The sequence below is a fragment of the Cyrtonyx montezumae genome, unplaced genomic scaffold (genome assembly GCF_038088225.1).
Source record: "Cyrtonyx montezumae isolate F1298 unplaced genomic scaffold, pur_monq_1.0 scaffold_32, whole genome shotgun sequence".
In the NCBI taxonomy this organism is placed as follows: domain Eukaryota; kingdom Metazoa; phylum Chordata; class Aves; order Galliformes; family Odontophoridae; genus Cyrtonyx; species Cyrtonyx montezumae.
The window spans coordinates 714,601-741,115 of record NW_027072037.1 but is presented as its reverse complement, the minus strand read 5'-3'; the positions used below and the strand labels follow the sequence as shown (position 1 = coordinate 741,115).

The 26,515-nt window shown below is 38.9% G+C and overlaps 1 protein-coding gene across 1 annotated transcript; it reads right to left on the bottom strand.

Annotated features, from left to right (window-relative positions):
* Positions 1-1,495: 1,495 nt before the first annotated feature.
* Positions 1,496-19,783, bottom strand: GHRHR (growth hormone releasing hormone receptor). Its single transcript, XM_065744903.1, has 13 exons — positions 19,739-19,783; positions 16,581-16,683; positions 15,810-15,917; positions 14,498-14,598; positions 12,380-12,477; positions 10,963-11,095; positions 9,938-10,091; positions 8,914-8,974; positions 8,124-8,193; positions 6,726-6,817; positions 6,023-6,152; positions 4,582-4,623; positions 1,496-1,798 (listed from the first exon to the last, which is right to left on the bottom strand). The coding sequence occupies exons 1-13, from the start codon at positions 19,781-19,783 to the stop codon at positions 1,676-1,678; spliced, it is 1,260 nt and encodes a 419-aa protein (XP_065600975.1). The 3' UTR covers positions 1,496-1,675.
* Between the last annotated feature and the right edge of the window lie 6,732 nt (positions 19,784-26,515).

Below are 26,515 nucleotides of genomic sequence, written 5' to 3'. Positions count from 1 at the left end.
TCTCCCATTCTAACTGATAGAGACCATGATCTCCTAAGGCTGAAACATCTCCTTTTTCAGGAATGAAGACTCACTCAAATACTTCTACATTCAGCCTTACAAGTCATTCCCATGCCACTTTTCTACATTAGCTGGATGCTCTATATCAGTGAAAGCCATGAAAACTTACCTTTGTTACTTACTTTATGGAGGTCATCAGCCACTCAGCACACTCTTCCATCTAGCTCATCTTAAGTCCTTTGGATAAGGGAAGGAAATAAACCTAAACAATGCCTTGGGCCCTCAAACATAACCTTTGTACTATGGTGTCTCTGCAGAAATGGAAACAAAGAACCCCCAACACTCCTTCAGACTCTTCTCCAACCCTCAGCTCTGAACTCAAACATGGCTGTGTTTTTCACAAACTGGAGGAGAAGGAAAAACAAAAACAAAACAAAAAACAAAGAGAAAAACACTTCTCCTCAAGTGAAAAGGATGAAACCTCCTTGACATTCAGCTTTCACATGAAAACTTGTACATGTAACATTCCACTTTTTCTAGTTAGCTATAATTGCATTAACTATAATTGTCTGCATGCAATGAAGGACCACAATTCTACATGCTTGTATTGCTATTTCTATTGCATAATGATACTTAGAAGCACACTGGAGTGTCTCAAAGAGTAGAGTGAAAATATATCATCTGACAGTCCTTGCTGTTCAGTACAGTTTAGCTCTCCTCATTCCTTTCCAAGCCCTGATATTCCCCTCAAAGAGGTGAACGAATCAGTTCATCTACAGAATACAACAACCATTTGGGACAAAATAAAATCACAAATCCAAGTACTAGAAGGGCACATTTATTTACAGGCTTCTGAATATACGACAACACTGGCGAGCACAGCTAGTCAGACACAAAAAAATACTTAGCAATATTCCTACTGCTCCCCTAGCCCATCTCTTTCTGTGCAGAACAAATTTACTACTTTTCTTCTGAATTTGCTTGTGAAGAGCAATTATTCCTTAACGACTATCTTATGGAGTTGTGTCCTTCTCAGTACCTCTTATTTCTGACATCTGCCTTTCAGAAAACATCTATCCTGTAATTATTGGAATAACACTTGAACATGAGAATGTATTTGTTTTTGCCATGCGTATTGAGACGGATTTCATGTAAAGAGAGAATATAAGAAACAGAAGAGGACTTTTCAGACACGTTGCAATTTGACAAGGCATTTCGTTTCCTATTTACATCTCTACAGAGTTGAAATAAAGAACTAAGATTGAACAAGGTGGATAGACTCCTGCTCCTCTTGTTTAAAGACTGAGTACTCATTTCCACAGCTGGTCATCCATGGTGTCGCTGAAGGGTACTCCTGGTGTCCTCTCCCTAATACACTATGCTATACAGTTCATTAGTAAGAGAGTACGGACAGGGAATGAGAAAGAGGCAATATATTTGCATTTGCTGTGCTGCAGTAGTTTATCCATGAGAGGATGATTTTAATTGTCCAGTCAGTCTTTAATCCATCACCTTAACACTTGTAATGCAAGAGAAAGCTGGTGGGCAGAATTTCCACAGAAGTGGATCTTCCAGTTTGCTCTCAATACACTGTCATTGTTAAGGATTTCTTGTTGCTGTTTGTTTTCCCTAATCAGGCTTATTACTGTGATTACTCCAGATTTGGAGGCTGTCTTTAGCACACAGATGTATTCATTTTTACTCCAGAACTCGTCGGGACAGTCCATCTTGTCCTTCTCCAAACTGGCATAAGTCCATATCTCTTACCGTGCCATCTCCGACCAATTTCTGTTTGCACCTCAAAAGGAAAGGAGAATGTTATTATGTGGTCAAACACTGAGTAGGAGGCTGATGGGAAAGAGGAAAAACACAGCTTGTTTCTAGAAGAAGGTAAAATTCAGACATTGATGAGCAAGATAATTCCTCTGGGCTCCCATTCTAGTGACACAGAAAGTTTGGATCTCCTAGACTGTGGTTGAGATGACTTGTCCTAGTCTGTTCATTCCACTGTGTTGATGAGAAGTCTTATGTGGCTACCTCAGAGTTGCCCTCTAATGTTCAAAACAGTAAAAGATTCTCATTTTTACATGACTACAGGATTAAGGACATACTTTATGTTGATCTGCCCTGTCCTATGCTCCTCCTTAATGATTATAGGCACAGTAATCAAAAGTTTATTATCAGAGCCATCATGAGGAAAGAGGGAAAGGAAGGGAAAGGAAGGGAAAGGAAGGGAAAGGAAGGGAAAGGAAGGGAAAGGAAGGGAAAGGAAGGGAAAGGAAGGGAAAGGAAGGGAAAGGAAGGGAAAGGAAGGGAAAGGAAGGGAAAGGAAGGGAAAGGAAGGGAAAGGAAGGGAAAAAGAGGATCACTTCTATTTTAACTTAAATCATTTTCTACCTACTAACAGAGTCCACCTTCCTCTACTTAACTGAAAAGTCCATCAGCAATAAGAAACTTTTTTCCCAGCAAGTATACTTTGATATATTTGTGCATAGTGTAGTCATCTAAGTTTTCTGATAAATGAAATACCATGAAGCTTCTAACTCTAGCACTAAAAAAGATTTTCTTCATTAATACGATATTTTCTTAGTTGTTTTTTTTCAGTATCCTCACTCCCTCCCTCCCTCCCTCCCTTCCTTCTTTCCTTCCTTCCACATTCCACATTCCTTCCTTCCTTCCCAAATCCTTTGGAAATTTATTCCAGGAATGATGCTACCAACTGTGTCTGCTCAATTAAACACATCATCTGTACGTTGTTTGCTTTTCCAAGTTGCTAAGAGAAGTCTTCTTGTTCCCATCTGTTTCTAAAACAGTATAATTTGCATCACGTTCCTTAGTCTACACTCCTCAAATTGTGGCTAAGGAATAATCATACTTTGCTATTTAAAATAGCAAGGGGAAAAAGCCATGAGCAATCATTTGCTTTCTGTTGTTGACAAGTACGTGTGCCATGCATTGGCATGTTCACAGAAACACACACTGCATCCAGACCATTCACCAAGGACTGTTTTAGCATCTGAATCTCATTAGAAATGTGTCTTCCCAGATGCTTAATAGGAAGGAAATATCTAAAGTGGAGTGCTGTATGTCTGCAGTGTCAGTCTGGATGTGAAGGTAACGAGTACCATCAGAAGAGATTAGAGATTATTAAAATATCTCTGGTGAACAGGAATATTAACTATTTAATAGCCTAATTCAAAAAGGTCCAGTCATAAACTCAACGAACATGCTAAGAAGTGCTAATATATGTGAAGACATTCAGTTTTATATTTGAGAAATTTCTTACTAAATAATCAAGTTAATATTTTGATCATGGCTAAGCAGTTGATTAAATACTGTTTTCAAGCTTAATCAGCTCAAAACTTTTGGCTTGGAAAATGGAGATCTAGTCAATACAATCCAGGGGTCAGCTCCATCACAGATGTTTGCACTTTGTACTTAAATCTTTCTCTACATTTCACTGTTGATTAGGAATAAGGTTTATCTCCTCAGCACAGCTCTGACACCCTCAGAGACGGTGCTCTGTGCAGTGGCATACATGAATCTTGAAACTCTCCCTTGTAAGAAGCAACAGATAGAAATTGTAAGGGTTTGTGGAGGAGCATTTTCTCCTCTGAGGGCATCTGGCCAAGGACCTTTTCCAAGGCAACAAGGAATAGTAAGAAAGGGACCGTTGATGGCAAATATGTCTGCTCAGTTACACTAATAGATGAGAGCATGTGAGGATTATCTGACTGAGGACTTCTAAGCTGAAAGACAATGCCAAGAACCAAACCTCTTAGTCATCTAGTTGTCAGACTAACAAGTTAGAGGTGCCATTTCCAGGCAGGATGAAACAAAGGGCACCGTGCTTGGAGGACACAGAAAATGTAGAGCTCTGCAAATCCACGGAGGGGAAGGGGGGAGCGGGAGGATCAAAAAAGGGTAGAACAAGGTCTGAAAGTGTACATATTTGCCCAAATCCCGCGCCAGATCTGAGCAGGCTGACCTGTCTTCATCCATAGTTGGAGGGGCCATAGCTCTCTCTATTTATAAGAATCCTACAGATATTCTGTGCTGAGTGTCAGATCCTGTGAGGACCAAATCAAGAGAACTGGGTGACAGCTACTGGTCTGAATCCCAGTCACGCTCTACAATAGTCTAAAATCTATCAAGTCAAAGAAAGGAAAATATTCACGAGTACGTTAAAAACACTGTAAAATAATATTCTGGCATTGGACAATCTGTATAAGTTTAGAATTATTTACAATTTAATTATTTAGTAACTTTAATATCTAGAAGTCACTTTGCTTCACTGTGGCAGCTTGTGTTAAGTCTGAACCTAGCAAGGGTTACCCAAGCCCCACCACAATACAAAAACAGACAAAAAAAAAAAAAGACTTGATGGAATAATTTGTTACTCCACTAGATGGCTTCATTCTCATGAAGAATATTTAAATGCAATTCAGCTTCACAGATTCCTGTGTTGACAGATTATCTTGTGAAACTGAAAACATTAGATTGTCTGCTTGCATGATTCTCATTATTAACTTCATAAATCTGCATGTGAAATCAGTATTGTACAGGATATATTTCCCTTACCTCTTGGTTCAGGAAACAGTAGAGGAGCGCTACAATAAATCCCTGAGGAAGAAACACAAGACAAAACAAAACAGCAGTTGAGTGTTATCACTGCTTGAAAAGGCCCCTGGCACTGACTCCATGGAAGTGCCACGCATGTGAGCCTGTTGCATTAGAGTACTCTTACAAATTATGTACAGCCAATCAGACAGGTAATCAGCTGTTTAATTGCCTGTCACCAAAGTCAGTAAGGTGTCAGGCATTCATGAGAATACACGATACAGCAACGGAACCCTCAAATTATGCTTAAAAAAGCATGCACATCCTAAAGCCAAGGAGCTCATACAGCTTTTCTGATTACTTGGATCAGATAAGATAACATTTTTGCCCACTAAATACATTCTTAAAGTTTCTGAACTAGGATAAACAAAGGAAAATATGAGGAGGTCAATGCATTTTTGTGGTCAGGTTCTCACTAAACACATCATCTCTATGCTCAGCTTACTTTTTTCTTACTTTGTTAGTTAACAGTGAAGGGCAGATTCAGTTACCAAGGCTCAGGATTCAGTTGTGTGGGGGTGATTGTACAGGGTGAGCACAACGAGTTAAATTTGCACAAGGGCTGAACCAGCACTGCTTGTGGGTTTTCAGTAATGCTCACTGACAACTGATGCCACGCAGCCATTTAGAGATGAGCTCCCTTTTGAAGTTTGGTAGGATTGCACACATCTGTTTCTTTTAGACTCTGAGATGTGGCACAGACACAGAGAGTAAAGCAAAGGGAAGCAGTGTGCTGCCTTGCTTTTAACTCAGGCACTAAATCTACCTGGAGGGATATGTCAGAACAGCCCCAGTGGCTGTTCCTGTTGGCATCAAGCTCATCAAACTGTTCATGCCTTGTGTATCAATTCAAGGGGGCACCCAACAGACATGAAACACTTTTTTCTTATCACAGAAGGAAAAACACATATGATATCCCAGAGCAGCAGTCTGTCTGAGGCTGGTATCTACACCCAACACAGCTATTTTTTAAATATATTTAAACTATCAATGTATTCTTTGCCAAAGGATTGGAAAGGGGGCTGAACCTGCAGCTTTTATTGCCCCTGGATGTTCTATCAACATCCCCAAATGGATTGATCTTGCCAGTGAAATCAGGGAAGACCCATGGGCTGATAGCAAAGATGACTTCGACCTGTCTGACTTTGCCCCAATGTTGAACTAACAGACGTATAATGAAAACTTGGTCTTGTATTGGCAATCTACAAATACACAATCTAACATACAGCCAGGTAGGATGTGGATAGCATCCTCAGATCACTATCTCAGCAAAGACCTTGAGGAGATACTATCTTGAAGTTACAGTTATCTTCTGTTTGCTTCTAGATGTCATGTAGGAGCTGGACTGAATTAGAAAATCTAGGAAGGAAAGAAGGAAGTGAAGTTTCTGTGGTGACTTTACCTGAAAAGATCCAATGCAGAGCTCTAAATAAAGCCGAATGCCAAGACTGGTATATTCCGGAAGAAAGTTGAAGACGATATAATGGGTTCCAAATAATGGAATCAGAAGCAGAGTTGACCTTGAGAGACGTCTAACATGGGCCATGAGAAGAAGTAAGGGAATATTATTTTTTTCAAAGTGAGGACAAATGCATGCCATATGTAATAATGATGAACAAAAGTTAGTGAAGAGATTAATTTTCTAGGTATTAAGTTCTTATCTCCTTGGTCTATAATGCTAGTCAGAAAGCATAATGAGAAAACAGCTGGATAGATAGTTCTTGTGCTTACTGAATTATTAGCAAGACTATGTTTATGATATAAGGTATTTTGGCATTCATTTTTCTGAACAAAAGTGTAATTCTGGAAAAGAAAACCATTACGATATAATTTGCACTACTTGAGCCACTAAATTTTTAATATTTATTAGTAAGCAAAGATTAAGCAATATGCAGTCTCCTTGTATAGTTCATGTCCATAGAAAAACAACTCTAGACAACAATTTACTTCTTAGTTAAGTTTCAAATGGAACAGGATAACACTGGGAATTTCTATTATTAAATCCAAGCAAAACTGAGGCCGGTTTTGGCACTGGGCATGTACTTCTGTACGTGAACTTTTGTGACTAAAATATTTGACAATGTTTTTATTGTTCTATACACTACCTGTATTGAGATGAGTTATTGAAGTTGATTTGTCTAGGATCTAGTTTTTTCAGCAAAATTCTGATGATGTTGATAAATAGGACAAAATTGACCTGTTTAAAATAATCATTTTGAAAAAAAGAAAAAAGTTACTTTATCATATTGAACTTTTCAGTGAACATTATTATTTGCTTTCAGTTATCATGTCATTTGTGTAGCCTCAATGAAACCTTTGAAAGATTATCACTATTATAATCCCTGTTGGCAGCATTCAATCCTTTCAGTAGGTTGCATTCCTTCCAGAAGAGAACAAGATGAGAACCTGAGAATTTACCTCTGTTAAGCAAGCTACTTTTGTCAGTATCTCATGTGATTCATAAACCTCGTAGATCACATTTTCTTTCTTGTTAGAGATAGCTGTTGCATTTCTTTAGACATTAGAATTCATCTTGTTAAATATAGATATCTACAAAGGTTGCATCTGAGCTGATCACTCTGTTCTCTTTTTACAGTCAGTTGAGAGCAAGACAATCATAAGGGTCTCAGACTGAGTTGGGGATGAGTCATCTCCAAAGTCAGACATCAAATGAATCACATACCAACAGTGCCTGTTTCTCATTGTTGACTCTGAAGAAAGCTGAGGAATCTCAGCTCCAGAGCTGGTTAGAGTCAGTACTAACCTGTGAAGTAAATTTTATCCAGTTGCTATTTGGCATCGCCTTGCTAAAGTCTATAGATCAGTTTAGCACTCTAAAATATTAAGTGCATTCAAGTAGAGAATTCATCGCTGTAACCCCTTGAATCAAATGAGGATGTCAGACAGAAAATAGTAAGCAGAAAACTAATGGTAGAAAGAAATGTCACATTTTATTGGAACATGGCACCTATGACCAGTGTTCAAATTGAGTTTGTACATTTATGTTATACTTATTTGTATGCATCTCTCATCTAATTAAATTAATCTTTAGATAGACTGCTTTAAAGCCATCTACTTTGAGACCAGCTGACTCTTCACAGAATCCTCAGTCTTAATGACAATTACAAGTAATCCACAATCATTTAAGGCCATCAGTTACGTTAAAAAAAATGTAAAAAGTCAAGAGCTATTATTATTGTTATCACTAGTGAAAGAAATCTATTACTTTAATCACTCACCACAGAATTCAACCAGACTGAACATTCCAGGAAAATTTCAATTCTCTGAAGAACGTTTGCCATAGGTGATGGGAACAGGGCAGTGCTCTGCCTCGTTTTGGACTAACTGAAGGTAGGTAAGTGATAAAACACTTTTACAGTACGAATTCTACCATTCCTCTTTCTCATTTCAAAACTAAAACATTTCATCCAACAGTAATTAGATTTGCATTCAGAAGATTGTTTTCTCTTCTATCTAGTGTTCATAAAGTTAGGAATACTTACCCCAACAGAAATTATAATAGGTCCTTTGATTAACCACCAATAAGGAGAGTCTTGATTGATATCCCAGCATCTGAGGAAATACTATTAAGTTTAGAAAACAGGTGCATGTAATCACTGCAATCAAGACACCACGTAACAGTGAAATTCTCAACAGATGTACTTTTTATGGAGGTGTAGGTACACTGTGAGTACTCAGATATGTATCTGCTTTATACAAGATATAGTTTCTTACAGATTATCCTACTCTCTTCAGAAAGTAGAGCCATCATGAAGTATTAAATGACAGCCAAGAATGTGACAGTTCCAACAAAACACTTGAACAGATGATGCCTTGACAGATATAAAGATACAGATTTGTTCTTCAAAGACACATATTTAAGATGTGAAATATTTTGTCTGAACTCTAAGGTTCAGAAATTCCAAATGTATTTTGTATCAGAAGCTCCAAAAAATGTGCTTTATCATCCTCCTTATCTGATTGGAATCTCTTTTTCTCTTTTTCTCTTGCAGCCAAATTAAATAGATGAGCTTCCTGGGAAGGATGCCCTGCACAATGACAATACTGCTGCCAGATTATACTTTAGTAGATGTTGTAAACCCTATTCACTGTGTCTACAGGGGAATGGAAACTCAGTCCTCCACCACAGGCACTTATTTAAATGGTGATGTGGAGAAAGGAAAGGCCAGTAGTACACTGATACGATTTTCCCATATCCATGACATGAGCCTTCATAGCTATCATTATTTCTAAAATGTTACTCACATAGTAATGTAGGAAACAGTGACTTACGCTGTGTCTTCAAAGTAGAATTTTGCTAATATCCATATAAAAGTGAAAAGTGTTGGGAAACCTGTCAGACAATTAAACAAAAATGTTTGTTTTCTGGTTTCATCAATTAATTAAAATATTATCCATTGGAACTCTGCTGAGATGCTGCATCTCAGCCATTTTCACATCTGTAATTATTTTTTGTGTGTTCCTAAATCTCATGGGATGAAACAAGATTGATTATTTGGTGATCACGCATCAATATGAAAATGTAGAGGATATAAAAGCTACTCACACATGGCATAGTGCTGCCAGGGAGATCTGAGCTTGCAACTTCTTACCTGCATGAACGTAATTCACATGTGATCTTACTTTAGCACTTGCATGCAGACAGCACTTTAAAACCTAGATTGATGTAATGTGTTCTTTTCACATGACAAATGACTTAATGAATATTTTTATATTATATATTTTATATTATATATATTGTAAATATATATATAATATATTATGTTTATATGTAATATTATATATTATATTATTTTATATATAATATTTTTTGAATATTTTTTTATTTCTCCAAATAATAGCAACGTGAACAGTTTGTAAATACAGAATTGGATGCACTCCACCTTACACCTTCCTTGAAATCTACCTAGAACACAGAGATTGGTGTTCTTAGTTGTCAAGCTCAACCTTAACCTTTGTGTTAACAGGCATGGATTGCTTTCCTGAACTGATCAAAACTTCTTTTAGCCCATACACTCAAACGAGGAAGTTTTCAGGTACAGATAGTTAACATGAATCCCCAGATGTACTTAATATTCTATTTCTTTCATAGAGACTTCAGTGCTATACTTTTAAAAACCTTGATTGTTCATCACTAATGTATGTGTAAAAATAAAAGCAAACTCAATGTTTTGCTTTGATTTTTGCTACTGACATTAGTTAGACAGGCTCAATTACTTCCTGTGTTTTTGTCAGATGAATAAAGCTTTTTGCAGCATCTTGTCTTTCATTAATTTTATATAAAATTCTTACTTACCCCAACCGAAGAGAACCAGCCACCAGAAATATCTTCTTCCATGAGAAAGGGATGAGAGTAGTAGACAGTTTAGGTAAAGAGCCTCTACTAGCAGCCATATGAAATTGGTCATCATGAAGTAGTGACAGAAAACAACTGAGATCTTGCATTCAGTCTACAGGTAAAGAAGGTCGTAATTATGACATGATATGTAAGTATATAAATTATATTTGCAGACGTGTAAGATCTAAAGAGCCCAAAGATCTAAAAAGAGCAGGATCTCACATTTACTTCCATGTTTAAAGCAAGATCACCAAATGTAATATGGCTTCCTGAACAATAGTACAGCTTGGAGTCTACTGGATTCTAATTCCTGTCTCCGTGCTAGTAATATAGTTTGATCTCCCAAGCATGTGATTTCTCCTACACACGGACTTCTTTCAGTGTAGCTTATACAAGTAGACTCAAATGCTCACTAACCCTTGGGAAAGAAAAGCATGTTCAAAGACCCATCACTTCTTCTGTTATCCTCAGTTTTAAGTTTTGCATTGTCAAGGAACCTGCTAATTAACCTCCATTTGAAAACCATCTTATTGCCAATATCCATCACTGGTCCAAAGCTAAATTGGTTGTCTAGTACCTTGCACATTCTGTGGTCTACAGTTTGGAGCTTCTAGTCAAGAACACAAAATCCAACTTTTCCAGAAAACAAAAAAATGTTGTGAGATATTCAAAAGATTTTTGATTTTAGCCTGTGAGTCAAAGAATAACAACAGAATAATGATACTATTCATTTCTACAGCACAGTCTAAATCTGATTCAGAATACAGTAGGATCACAGATTGACAAGTTCAGGACATAGAATGACAGAATATCCACCCTTATGGAAGCAGAACATTAGAACACAGTGGTGAGGGTACTAATTAGTGTTCACCAACACAAAATAAAATTAAAAAAAGGAAAAGGAGCAGTGAATAGTAAGTCCATACATAGATAGAATGAAAAAATAATCAAGTACCACAATATCTTGCTTTCCATGTGCTTACTGTAGAAAAGCTGCAATGGTCAATGTCATCCTCTTGGAACAGGACAGAATCCTTAATGAAAATGGCAATAGCTTTTAAGATAAAAGTAAAAAAGAGCTGTATGTGGATATAATTTCTGGGGCAGCGTAGCCTCCTGGAAGAAAAGAAGAGAAGTCCTACTGAATTAGTTCACTGACTTGTGCTGGCAGTAATTCAGATACACAGTAAAGCCTTGTTTCACCTCAAGTATTTGATTTAGTAGGGATTTGTTTCACCTCAGGGATTTGATTTAGTAGTTGGGTAGGGATAGTGATAGGAAGATGGTTGGACTAGATGATCTTGTAGGTCCTTTCCAACCTTATGAACCTATGAACCTATGAATAAGTACTTTCAGGCACATGCAGAAAGACACTTGAGTCAATGCAGATTAATTTTTCTGATTGTTACCAAGAATTCCCTTCAGATCCATTGATCTCAGAGTAACCTACTCTTCAAGCTCAGTTTGCGTGTGCAGAATTTTACTACCAAACAGAAATGCCAATCCCATTGTTGGCATTTTACTATAAGTCTTTCCTCCCTATTTCTAAATCTCTTGCTGTCAATTGTTTCTTTCCCATTATTTGACTTGGTTTGTTTTCTCAGGGTCAGAATGGATGTCTATACATGTAACTATTGACTTCCAGACATAAACTAGGAAGCAGAAGAGGTCAAGAAACTTTCCCCAGAGAAACCTGACTCTCACAGAATAGAAAGAAGTGATAATAAATCTCTTTTTCATTTTATTATTTTATTTTTCGCTCTGCACAAATAAAAGGAGTAAGCAGAGATTTGTAAAATCAATCCTATGTGGTAGCAAGCATCAAACCTACACTGAATGAGAAAACAAGCAATTGTTTTTACTCCAAATACTCTAAAATACGTGTGAAAATGTCTAATGAATAGGAAGTTACATGAGAAAGAAATGTTACCAAACTTGCCAAATTCAGACTTCATAACTCCATAGGTATGCTGTTTGTTCTAAATGTTTCAATGGTGATATATACAGTGCCACAGAACATTGGCTCAAAATTGAGTTCTTTTTTATTTTTCTTGATACAGAATCCACTGAGCTCATATAAGCAAGCATACATAACTTATTAAAATCTATCTTCATTCCAGCTCAAGTAAGCAAATCTACCTCCTAGTTATTTACGATCTGAATTGCTGACTATTGCTAGCAGACAGTGCTTATTTCCCAGTTCAGATTCCTGTTTCTTTGTTTCTCCAGTAATCTTTAATTTCTAACCTGAATTTAATACTATTAAACTAATATTGCCTGAAAGTCTTATATTTACTCTTCTGAGTTTGTTTCTATTACTTCCTTAGGTCTAATCATGTCTCATATAGACTGACACAAAGAACCATTACACGAATCAAGTCAGAAGATAACTTCACATACCTGAATGCCATAAGAACTGTCACAGCAATAATGAGTGAGGTAATGGACACACTGTATCCTATGGTATAGATGATCTTTATAGTAGAAAAGTAGGATTGCTATAAAATAAGAGAATATCTTGTCATGTAAATTGCCAAATGACGTCTGTTTTTCTGATTCTGGAGGTTTTGCTTTATTTGGTGCTTCCAATCTGTTCTGAGCCTTTTTTACCCTTCCTAATTCCATAGGAAATTTCAACTGAAATCAATCAAAAACATTTCTTTTACAAAGACCCATTCTATGGGTATGTGAACATAGCATAGTTTGATAAAGAACTCTTTATTGTTTAAGTTGGTTTCAAACTCATTCGTAAACTGTGAAAAGAATAAGTGAATCTTCCATAATTACACTGAAAAAAAACCTCAATTTTCGTAAGCATTGCATTTATACTGCATTTTCTGCACAGCAATAGTGAAAGGACAATCCTGCAGACTGCATGATGAACAATGAATGCTTTCAACTATTCCTTATGGTGTCTCCACTTTCCCTTGCTTCATCACCTTACTTATAATTTTGCCATCTATTCCCTTTTCCATTAATAGATATATATATAATAAAATTTATATATATTTTTTTCTTTTTCCTTTTCTGGAGATGTTTTCTTTCCTTTTTCTTCTTGCTTCCATATTCAGTTTTTAATCAGAGTATCAATCAAAATCCATTTCAATCTCAGTGGCACCTCTTATCAGGCACAGTCTCTGAGTGAGCCTTATCTGACTTCAGCTATCATGCATGGAAATACAAAGCAGAATGAAGAAGCTTCAGGCTGTAGATCTCTCCCTTTGATCTCTTGGCTCTGTCTCTTGAACCCCTGTTCAATATTCTTACATCCTAACAACCATACAGCGGTGCAGTATAATACACTTGACAGAGAACTGTATTATAACATAGTACCCAACGTGCAAGTTGTGAGCATTTCCAGATACCATGGTAGAGTCCAGTTGGCTGAACTTCTATTCTTGGTCAGAGAACACTATGTGCATCCTGCATTTGTCTTTCACTTTGTTATTACCCATACAAAACCACATCAGTCTTTCTGAGAGCACCGCTGAATGACAACAGGGGGGCTTCCTTAAAAAGCTTATGGCTGATCCTGACCAAAACACTAACATAGATCCACCATGGAGTCTTTAGCTTAGCCTTACACAGAAAGATCTGTGTGTTCATTTTTAGACTGACAAAGTGAACTGAAAACTGTATGAAGTGGCCTCTACTGTCAGACAGCCTGGAAGACAGTGTCCCACAAGAAGCGTATGAAAGCTGTGCTGGGTCTGCATTGCTTGGCTTCTTCCACTTACCACCTGGAGACAAGAAACTCAGTAAGTAGTAGTCAAAGCCTTAAGCAGGTAAACATATAAAGTGGGACTTTATCTGGAGCTAAATGAGTTGCTTCTAAAAAAGAAAGATCTGGAGACACATTAAGTTTGTTTATTTTACACTAGAAAATGCAAGGAAGCAATAAAAGAAAGAAAGAAAAGAAGAAAAGCATTTTTGTGGAAGTTTCTTCTTATGGAGAGCTGCAGTTACTGTGCCTCAGAGGCTGGGAAGGAAGTCTGAGTTAAACAACATGACAGCAATCAGTACAAACAGTAATGGGAAGATGCTGACATGAACTAAACATATGCAACATTTCTGAATCCTTATTTGACGCTTTTTTTTCTCTGCAGATAAATTCTAAGTATCATTGAGTACGTAAGTCTAGCTGAAGGAATGTGTCACACACAGATATAGACTCTGAAGCATATTTTGTTTTTACTTCCTTGAACTAAATATTTTATGCTAGCCAGGGTGAGAATCTCAATTGTTATATCTGCAAGCAAGTTCAACAGAACTGCATGACTGCATGGAATTTGCAGTTGGTTTTCTTAACGTTATTCTCCTATAGTTGAAAGATAAAATGTTCTTAGTAGTTCCTCAAAATAAGTGGCCAGAGTAAAATCTGAATCACATTCCTTACTTGGTAAGATACTTCAGAACTTCAGCTTCTGTTGAGTTTCCTTCCCCAGCGGTCTTCAAGAATAGAAAGGAATCCTGTAACGTCATCACATCACTCACATATGTTTATTTAATCAAACTTACTTCTTCAAGTGGAATCTCATCTTCAACTGGACAAGCAATATGATAGGAAGGGAATGGCTCTGACCAGCCTTTCTTTGTGCAGTTTCTCCTTACTATCCCAGCTGAAAGAGAATTGATTATTTTTACCAGTGAAGAGCCACATAACACAGAAAAGAGAAACCAGGAGATGTCTGGCTAGTGTGAAGATTGTAACAAGAGAGGGGAATCATCACCATTGTCATCCCACATTGTTGGTGGGACCTTTAGCATGTGTACATCCAGGTAGCCTGGTACAAAAGTTTTAACTTTTTTTTCCGGAGATTAGCAGCAGGAAGTAGTGAGTGACCCAAAGAGACAGAAGTAGAGGTGAAGTGGTAAGGAAGAAATCATAGGAGGGACAAGCAAGCCCATTGAAGAAGACTGGGAAGCACTGTTCCATCAGGTTGCTGCCTCATTCAGCTCTCACCCCTCTAATGTACCCCTTCTTACTCCCACCTTCCTTGGGCTTACTTATCTCTGGAGATCTGACACTGGAATAAGCAGTTTGTTCTGTGAGGATAAGACATTTCCATAAAAAGATTTCTGAGTCGGATGAATAAGTGAGAGAAACCCAGAAGAGGAAATGAAAGTACGCAGATGAAAGGGATTTTCCTTATCCCCCTTTATAGCTAGCAAGTGCTGAATGAAGCAGAGGTTGGGGTTTGAAGACTTTTTTTTCTTGTGAATCTACATATTTCCTGGAATATCTTTTCCTCCTTATGGGATTGCAGTTTGTTCCTGGCCAGCTTTATCCACAGAGCAAGCATTCACAAAGGCATTAACTTGCTTAGCTTTGTATTTAACCCAACACAACACATATGCTATTTTAATGACAAGATGCTGCTTTGTGTTGCCAACCTTGGTCTTAAGGAACAGTCAGATAATTCATTCCTCAGTCTTTCATGTCATCCCATGCTAATCAGAGCATAAACCTCACAAAGATCCATGCTTAAGTTCTGACCTAGATGAGTCCTCTACTAGCTCTGTACAAAACTTACCCAGCAAGATGATCCTGAAGCCTGTGGAAATCAATTGAAATCACTTGATTGATTTTAGCATTCTGTGGCTCAGGATCTCACCTCAGACTATTGGACTATATGTGGCTGTATAGCATGCATAGTATGCAAGATGATCTGCTCAGCACCCTCCAATCTGATTGAAATTTTTGCAGGGGTGCTCTGATATGAGTACAGGGCAGAAACTTGCACGTTCTGTCTTCATCCATCATTTTTATAAATGCTTGCCTCAGGCATGCAGCACAATAATGGGTATACAATCAAAAATAATAGATCACCTGGCTCTTCCATGAAGTGAAAGAGGATGTTTGGGCAAGGTAAGGCAAGAGTCTCTCCAGCATCTGCCTCTGGCCAGCATAGTAATTTGTCCCAGGTTTTCTTGCAGCCTCAGACAGAAAGTGAAATACATTTTGAATCATGATTACGTTTGAGCAATATGGAAGATTTTTTTCTTACTTCAGCCCTCTGCCCCTCACATTTCTTATAAAAATAGTTTACTCTCAGTTTTTATTCTATCGTGAGAAATAAACATCTCCAGATGAGCATCTACTCTTCTTTAGTTAGACCCACAAAGCAAGAAATGAAACAGGAGGGGGAGTTCTGCTGTATGACAGACCTGATCATGTCAAGAGTTTACACTATTGTTGAAGACAGTATCTCTACTATGATGCCATGATAGAACCCAGCGAGGGGAAGGAACAGGATGAAGAAACATCCATTAGACTGCCCATGTTTGAATATGAATAAAATAGTAAAAAATAATAAAAAAATAATAATAAAAAAGCACAGTTGAAGGTGGAATAGGAGTTGAGCAGAGCACAGGGATGTGGCCAGGTAGGCCTGGATGTCTTCCTGGGCAACCCAGTCCAGGGAGCCTGCTTTGGCAGGGGAGTTGGAATAGATGATCTCTAGAGGTCTCTTCCAACCCCTACAATTCTGTGCTTCTGTGGGACAGTGAGTAAAACACTCAAACATGCACTGAGAGTGACTGAGTCCTGATTCTGGTAGTGTGTTTATTCTACATCACTCGTTTCAACCCTCATGGATACCTGATGTTGTATTCCCATGCTCCTCTGAGTTCTCTGTGCACTCAGCCTCCTTTTTCTTCAGCTCTGCTATAAAATCACATTCCGGATGGACGTTCCCAGCAACCTACAGAGAAAGGATTTTCAGCCAATTAGGAAGAACATTTTGAGAAGGATCTAACACGACATGACTCATTTGCTGCATGACTTCAGCTTTTACCAAATCCGGATCCAGGGAGCTAGAATGTTCTCCCTTTCTCGATGGTGAAGGGCATACTGCAGGATCTGCCTGCTTCTCAGCAGAGACATGTCCCCTCCCAACCTCCAAAGAAACACCTTGAAATGGCATAAGATTTTTTTTTTCTTAAATTGCCATCTGAACAAGCTCTTTGCTTCAAAAGGAGAGAATCTGTTATCTATTTTCTGCCACTGGTTGTGCTTGATGAAAAACTGAACATTTGCCAGCAGGGTGCTCTTGCAGCTTAGAAGGTCAGTTGCATCCAGGTCTGGGGTCAGCAATGCAGGAAGGATGTGAAGCTTTTGCAGAAGGTTTAGAGGAGGTTACAAAGATGCTCAGAGGGCTGGAGCACATCTCCTTCAAAGACAGGCTGAAGGAACTGGGCTTGTTCAGCCTGGAAAAGAAGAGGCTGCTGGGAGACCTCATTGCAGCCTTCCAATATTCTAAAGGGAAGTTATAAATATGGGGGAAATCAACTTTTTACAAGGGTACATAGTGATAGGACAAGGGGGAATGGTATTAGACCAAAGGAAAGAAGATTTAGATTAGACACCAGGGGGAAGTTCTTTACTGAGAGTGGTGAGGTAATGGCAAAGACTGCTCAGCCAGGATGTGGATGCTCCATCCCTGAAAGTGTTTAAGGTCAGGTTGGGTGGGGCCCTAGGAAATCTGATCTAGTACTTAATCTTGCAGCTGCCAGCCCTGTCAGCAGCAGAGTTCAAACTTGGTGATCCTTGAGGCCCCTTCCAACCCAAGCCATCCTACAATTCTAGAGTCACAAGCTCCACTGAAGGCTTGCACTGGGCCATGGACTGTATGGATTGATAGTTGAACTAGATGTTCTTAGATTCTTAGAGATCTACTCCAGACTTAATTCTGTGATGTCTCAGCCTGACTTTGGTCCATTCCTGTCTCATGGCTCTGTCTGATTATTCCAAGCCATATTTGGTCCTGATTTCCCTCACTGATCCTGATACTGACCTCCACAGACTGGTGGTCACCCCCAGTCTCCCCTGCCTTCTTGCTGGAGGTTGTGGGTTGAGTTCTGGATGGTAAGATTCACCCTTGTAAGCCAGGCTGTCATTTATAAAATAAATACAGCATAGAAAAAGTCTAAGTGATTTTCTTGTGCTCATATTTGCATATACTAAGGAGATGGGTATTTCCCCCAAATCCTTTTTGAAGGGTAAGAATGAAAGGAATCATGTAACAGAAGCCAAACTCTTTTTCAAGGGGATCATAGTCAATATTTCAGGTCAATATTTCAGGTTGTCCTACAGAAGTCTCTTTGCTGATGTGGAAAACTGAAACTGCTAATAAACACTGATATATTCCAAATAGAAGATGAATTTGCAGCTGCTGCTGCTTCCATTAGTTTCTACATGGAAGTTGTGTTTTTGCATAACCATGGAAAATCAAGCAAATCTTGATTGCCAGAAGACCTCGGCTGGAAGTCTTGTTAGTGTGATAAAAAAACAACAACAAACACACAGCAAATCAATAAAAAAAAAGTTGGTTTTAGTTATCCTAGGTGTTTTCATAACATCATGCAAAGCTTGCACCTTAAATGTTGCTTTTCCTCTGTTTTCTTTCATTCATATCTGGATGGCTCAACATCTTCATTCCTTTCACATTACAGCAAACATCACACAGGTGATGACAACAAACAAAGCCTTGGTTTATAGAAGGTGAGAGCCAGCCTCTTAAACATTCAAAACCTCCCCAAAAGTTGGCTTCATTTCTTCCAAGGAAAGCAAACTGTTAGGTCATGCAAATAATGAAAAGAGGTGGCTGTTTTTAAAAAACATTTTCTAGGCAAAAAAATAACATTTGTTTGCCTATCCTCTCTTACAGTAAGATATGTAAATGCAGAATATGGGCTTTATATTATACACTTACACATAAAAATGTGAATTTTGATCAGTGCATAATCCCAAAACCATCGTAACTATCATGACTACATAGAAGAAAATGCTATTTCTCTTGTATAAATGGGCCACATCCTTACAGAGACCTTCAGTGATATTATTGACTATTAACCTGGATCCTGATATTCTACGTAGGAGCAATTATAATCCTCAGAGCCCAGGGGAGCAGAGACTGTCATATGGGCAACACAAAGGAAAACAGTGCTTCTCATGAATGAAAAATATTTGTGGTCATTTTGCAGTTCTTTGTTTCTCTCTCCACGAAGAACAAACTGCTTTGCCACTCCTCAAGGGATGATCCATCAAGGAAGGTTCCCTGGGTTTTGACTCTCACAGGAGAACAAATAGTATAGCAGAAAAATAGTGAAAGGAAATGCTGAAAACATCATAAGAAAATATCCTACCCCAACGTTTTATAATTTTTCTGCTACATGTGTGTTTCTGAATGCTGTTCTCCTGATCACTGCCAGATGCAAAATATCAACAAAATCTCTAAGTGGTCTAATGGTGCTGGATATTTCTAACCCCAACATAACAATAGCTGCTGATTCAACTCATTTGTTACCTTTGGTATCTGAGCTGCTTACATTACATAATATTAATGCTATCTAAAACACAGATGAGATGAGAACTGATAAGACTGCATATTCTGCAAATTAAGAAAACCATCAAAGCTCAGCTGCTCTGATGTAACAGCTCTCCTCTGGTTTCTTCTTTGCTACCGTCTTCCAAACCCTACACCCAAAAAAGCAATCCTGCCAATGATGTTTCTACACAGCGAGTAGCAAGAAAGCAGTGAAAATCACTGATACACAGATCCTGCAAATTGTGTCCCTTCTGATACTGTTCACACTTTTCGTAGTTTCTCACCTTGTTTAACTGCAATTTAAAGCAAACAAAAACTAAAAAGCGCTCACTCAACGAAGCAGAGCTGTATCCAACCAACTGCTCCAAGGAGAAAACAAGCAATTCTTAAAAAACACTGAAGGAAAAGTTAATTTCATGCAATTACTCACAAGCACTGCAAGCATCAGGGTATACAGGACACAGAGGTATAACATGCTAGGATTCGTGTTCCAATGCAAAGTCAGACTTTGCTTCTTTAATCTTCCTTAGCATATCTCACCTTCCTTTTGACTTCCCTTTCACCCATCAGTTGCTGATCTGAAGCATTTATCCCTTTGCACAGAAGTGACGTAGCAGCATGGTGAAGTGGGAATTAAATATTAACAACTCTCTAAGCTGCATATAACCTGCTTTCCACATTTTAACTTTTCAGTATACTCTAAGACTGGGTGGGTGGATTGAGCGACTGTTCCCAAGATTGCTGGAAGCTCAGCACCTCCTAGAGAGACACCACTCTATCCCTCCCTGACACAAAATAACTTAAGGAGGTATGAATAGCTCCAAATGTTGGTAATCCCACATTTAAACAACATCTTGTATAAAACAAACCCTCTACTACCAGCTCTTGTTAATATCAATTTATTCCAATAAAACATGCTTCTTACTGTATATTCAGTGAATCTTTGTCTGGGTGTGTTTATATGGAAAATAACAACCATGGTTGTACATTTCAAAATACAAGTTCAGAATCTACTCACAAGCATGTGAACCCAAGTTCTGTAGGACACGTTGTAGGTTGACCTGAAGGCAATATTTGCAAATGATTCTTCTCACATTGCTTCATACTTTTGAAACTTCAGTGTCTAGATCTAAACTACTCGTCTTCTGTAGTCAGAGTATAGAAATACGCACGCTCCATTCATTCTCCTAAAATGAACTGTAAGAAAAGTCATCATCATAGAACCATTTAAGTTGGAAGGGACCCCTAAAGGCCACCTAGTCCAAACCCCCAGCAATGAATAGGGACACCCACAGTTCCATCAGGTTGCTCAGAGCCCCATCCAGCCTGATCTCAAATGTCTCCAGGGATGAGGCATCCAGTGCCTCTCTGGGAAATTTCATTTGCTAATTCACTATTTGCCATAAAACTTCAGCTCAGAACAGGTTAAGAGCAAAGAACAGGCTGGTTGGTCCCATCTTGATTCCAGAAATACCCATTTTACCTAACTGACATAAAAGTGGTCTCACTCAGAGCTAAATATCTAACATCTAGGTGCCGTCAGGTCAGCTGTATTCCCATCGTCTTGTGTATAGATGAAATTTTGTCCATCAACACAAATTGTCTCGAAGGACACCATATTCCAAATCAACATGCATCAAATGTTAACACTGCAGAAGTGGAGATACAAGGTATGAAATGCCTTTAAAATGTTGATTTCTGCTGTTTTTTCTCTATATAATGCCATTCCTCAGTTCTTAACCCCAGCTTCCATCTTCCTACAACAGTCTATCCCATATCCCTGTTGTCCCCTCCAACACTGCTTTTTCTCCATCTTCCCCAGTATTCAAATCACATGGCATCTTACTGTTTATCTACACGGCTTGGGGAGGGGATTGACAAATCCTGAGTGTCCACAGCTATGAGGAGAACCTTTAAAGTTCTGCTTATGCAGCACTGGACCACGTTCTGTTTAGATTAAGTCCTTGGGGTTTGGTTGTAAGTTGGAGCTGCAAGAGAAGTAAGAGCTTGCAGTGCAGAGATTGTTTTCAGAAAGCTGAAGACAACTGACATGCTTTACTTTAGTGTGTGCATGAGGATTATTGTTTTCCCCCCAGAGCTTTTTACTTTCCTAAACCGGGCAAGCTTTCATAGGGCTGTTGACAAACAAAATAAGAGCTGTGTTCCTGCCACCATTCATTGTCCAGTTCCAGAGGATGAAGCTCTACACTTACAGGTGTATAACACCTATCAGTGTTTTTATCATGGTCAATTTTCTACATTTTTTCATAACCTCATTTCAGAAACTACATAATCCGTAGAAGCAAAATATCTCCCTGCAGAGGGATAACAAAGGAAAAGAAAAGAAAACAAAAAATATAAAAATAAATCAGCCCGTAGAGCTGGCAAATTTACGAAAAAGAGTTGTAAAAAGAATATAAGACTGCAGTCTTAATTGTCATGGTTCATGGTTTTAAAATAACTTCTGGCAGCAGTATTCATTCCCCACCAATGCTTTGTTGATTACCTCAAATTGCCATTTGAGGAGGTTCATAACCTGTTCATATGACTCTTCAGTAACAAGGACGGAACAAGGAGCTTAACTCCCTTACCAATATTTAATGTCATTACATTCCCTGAAAATCCTGTAAAACCGTAGTGACAGATGCTGTCATCACAGCTCACACCAGTAGAGGCCTCTCCTTTCTTCTTCACATCCCCTCTTCTTTTTTCTCTGCAGAGATTCCAGAGCAGCCATCAGGTTTCCTGTAACATGCTAATGTTATTAAGACTAGTTTTTTTTCAAGTTCAAACTATGTCACAAATGGTCACGGAGCATCGTGGCCCACAGCCACTTCAGCAAGTGTTCAAATAAGACTCATAAGCAGTCCTGTTTAATGTGAATTGCATTTCAACATTTTATAGGGTTGCACTCTATTGGCTTCAGCCTTAGAAAAAAAAATCAGTTGCCTACGAGTATACGTATCAGAAATTCCCATTTTAGCCGTAACGTCTGTCATGTTTATTCAGTGCTGTTGAAGTCATGCCTAAAAAAATGAAAGAAAGAAACAGAGAAGACATTGCTTACCACTTTCCAAAGTACCAACGTACACAGAGAAATGGAAAATGTGTAAGGGTACCCATTTTTCAGGGACAAAGAGCACTGATACAGCAGGGTTTCACTCTGAAATTCACCACACTGAAATACGGCCACAGTTCATTTTGAAAAACCTGACTTTTCTGAATTATCAACGTTATTTTGCCAATCTGCAGCACAGACATTCCATTAAAATGAGTTTCTTCCTACTGTCGCTGTTCTGTGCAAATTCCCAGCTGTTTGTGATTAAGAAGGACACATCTAAAAGAAATGGACTTTCATGGTTTTGGTTGTTTTCTGCTTTTTTTTTTTTCATTAAAGATGACTGTTCTGTCACTGGAAAAAAAAAAAAAAAGTTTCCTCAGTAACTTACAGAACTTTAAGCTTTCATTTCACCATAAAAGCACATCTGAAGGACTGGTGTACTGCAGGCACAGACAGAAGTTATCACTTCCAGCCTACTCTGCCTAAGCTTTTCACTCTTGAATATCACCACCCCTGCAAGCCCACTCCCACATTTCTCCTGTGCAGAGACAACTGTTTGATGCTTCAGTAATTACTCCATTTTCCCTTCACTTATTTTCCTGACATCCACGATCAGCGTATTCCTGGCCAGTGTTTCTCTGCCAAGTTGTTCTGAGCAGTGGCAGATTGCCTTTAGGACAGCAGAGCAGTGGTGGAGATACTGTATGTGCAGTGAAGGAAATACGCTTCTCCCCATGGGATCTTTAAAGGTGAAAGTCTGACATTTTCACAGCTCTCTCCAGGATTCTCTTTACAGAATGGCGTTAGGCCAGCTTGTACTACCAGCTCAGTTAGTTTGTAAGCTGCCAACGGCTTTCATAGCAGCTTGTTTCCTCCTCCCATCCCTCCTACCTGTTTCTGCACTTTTCTCCCTGCCCATACAGCAGCAACCCCCAACGATTCAAAAACATTTTCTCTGCCATTTCTTTTTCTCTCATCTCTATTACCGTGACCACATTTTCACAAGAGATCAACTCAAAGCAGGCAAAAAGCGGCTACTGGTTTTACTCAAATTCTTTTGTCTGTGATGAAAATGGCAGTTTGGTAGGAGTCAGTTTATCACATTTGGTTACTGGAGATTGTGACACAGTAAACAGATGGAAAAATGTAAATTTACCCAAATCTAGGTGGCCTCTCTAGACAAATAGATCGATTTTCTCAGGCAACAAGAGCAAGGCTGTAATTATTTCAGACCATCTTTGTTCTTCTTCCCTGTTATGGAGAATTCAGTATTCATATATACCAGGTTCACATTAAGCAAGAATCAGAGTCACATCTCCTGTCACTCTAAGCACCATGCCATTGCATTTAAACATCTGAGAGAGTAAATTGTCTCTTCTACAATCAAAGAAGGCTGCATTTGTAACACACAAGGTGCTGGGTGACTGGACTAAATCTCACCTACAGTACCAAACAGGGCTGGATGACACGCACCCCAGGGTCCTAAAGGAGCCAGCTGATGTGGCTACTGAGCCACTCTCCAGTATATTTGCAAAGTCACAGCTGTTGGGAAAAGTCCTCAAGGGCTGGGGAAAAAAGGAAACGAGACTCCCATTTACAAGAAAGGGGGTCTCAGAAAAGGGGTCTCAGAAAACTACAGGCTGGTGAGGATCACCTCTGTGCCTGGGAAGATCATGAAAAAAATCCTCCTAGAAGATATGTTAAGGCACACAAGGGATGAATAGGAGATCCCAGACAGCCAGCATGGCTTTACCAAGGGAAGGCCGTGCCTGACCAATCTGGAGGCCTTCCATGATGGAGTGACTGCACCAGTGGACAAAAGGAGGGCAACTGATGTCATCTACCTGGACTTGTGCAAGGCCTTTGACATGGTCCCCCACCAAAACCTTTCTCTCTAAACTGGGGAGAAGGGGATTTCAGGGGTGGACTGTTCAGTGGATAAGGAACTGGATGGAAGTTCACAGCCAGAGTGTTTTGGGGAATGGCACTATGTTCAGATGGAGGCCAGTGACGAGCAGCATTCTCCTGGGGTCTGTTCTGGGACCAATGCACTTCAAAAATATGAAGACAGGCTGAGGCAGCTGGGCATGTTCAGCCTGGAGAAGAGAAAGCTGTGAGGAGACCTCATTGCAGCCTTCCAGTATTTTAAAGGGAATTATTAAAAGGAGAGAAAATCAGCTTTCTACAAGGGGAGACAGTGATAGGACAAGGGAGAATGGTGTTAAGCTCAAGGAGGGAAGGTTTAGATTGGATGTCAGGGGAAAGTTATTCACAGAGAGAGTGGTGAGGTGCTGGAACATGCTGTCAAGAGAGCTTGTGGATGCTCCATCACTGGAGGTTTTCAAGACCAGGTTGGATGGGGCCCTGGGCAACCTGGTGTAGCACCAGATCTGGAGGTTGGTGTCCCTGATTACTACAAGGGTGCTGGAACTTGGTGATCCTTGAGGTCCCTTCCAACCCAAGCCATGTTATGATTCCATGATACATTTCAAACATAAACCACCACAACACAGGTTAAAACTTACAAAGATCTAAAAAAACTTAACATCTAATTGTCTCATACCACTGGAAGAGTGGAGGGAGCCCTAGTAACTACACAATAAATGACCTTACATTTTTCCTAAAAAAAAAAAAAAAAGACAGTAACTGCGGGTTTATTTTGGCCAATATTTAGAAAATGAGGAGACTCCAGAACTAATTGAAGAACAATTGAAGTTAAATAGCCAAGAGTTCTGGGAAGACATTGCTACAGCTGCATATTTCCCATGGCTCACACCCCAAAAAAAAGGTACTGGAATTCAGCACTGAAGAAAAAAAGAGTAAGCATTTTGTCCTGAACTTGTTAATCCCATCAGCATGGCCAAAACTAAGTTGAAATCAAGTCTGGACTGTTTTAGTGGTCTACCAGGATTAGACGCATGGGGAGATACCATCATGATGAAGTTTGTAATAATGAAGTCAAATCCACTGTGGAATATATTGGAAATTTCTGTCTCTAAGGTTGTCTTTCCACAGGCTTTTATTGCCATGACGATTCTTTCAAACTATTGAAATTTAGAGGAAAGGTGTAGGAGGAGAGGGGGGGGAGGAAAATTGGGTCTAAGTCATTTAACCACAGCTCCAAGAATAGGCAATTTTGTTGTGCAGACGTGACAGATGAATGTTTAAAAAAAAAAATGCTTGAAACTTTAGAATATCCAGAGCTTCAAAAGCTTTCAAATATAGGGCCTCAAATTATTAATATTAAAGTAATGAAGATAAAAAAATGGGCAAAGTGAACATGACACAGGGGAATTAATTTTTATTTTCTACACAGTGTGAAAGGGCGATCATTTAACTTGCAACAGACAAGTGGATTTTAATAAAGCTTCCTACATGAAATGTAGAGCATTAACTTACAATCACGTTAAATAAAATGTTTAAACTTTCATATACCATGGGTTGACATCAGTGTTTGATTTTCTCTCTGCTGGGATAGTTTCTCACATGGTAGTAATGCTATTGCACAGCTACTTGACCACAGTGCTAGCTTCAGCACTTCTTCCTTTTTGACTGTCTTTGGGCTGCTTACTCCCTGCCAGAGCTGTTTGTGGGCAGAGTGGGCAACTGGAGCAGGATTCAGACTAGAAATAAACATTTTTGCCCCCAGAAGAATCACTTCCTCAGTCCACCTCCCCAAGTCTTGTAAGTGCTGTCAGTGTAACCGAGAAGGAAACCCTTGGAAGAGGAGATAGGGCCAGTTTTAGCAGAGAGCTGGCACCTCTGAAACAAACTTGAAACCTAGTCTTCTAATTACCCAGGGAATGCTTTCCAAACTGTGTCTTGTCATGTCAATACCATACTTCAAAAAAGGTTTATGGCAGAAAAAATAAATAAATAAATAGTTTCTGTGTGCAGAAATAAGAGAAAAACTCATGCACACAACCTGTGTGAATGATCAAATTAGGCTACTTGCTCTTTAAATGGCAATCCTCTGCTGAAAAGCTTTGGTTTGAAGTAGACACATCATGTGCATTTATTGATTTTTGTCTTTCATATGTTTATATTAGTTATATTTGACTTGATTTTCTTATTTGCATGTAAAAAATTTCCCTTCCATATGCCTGTTTAGAATAGTTGAGGCTGCAATTCAGTGGTGGGTCTGTT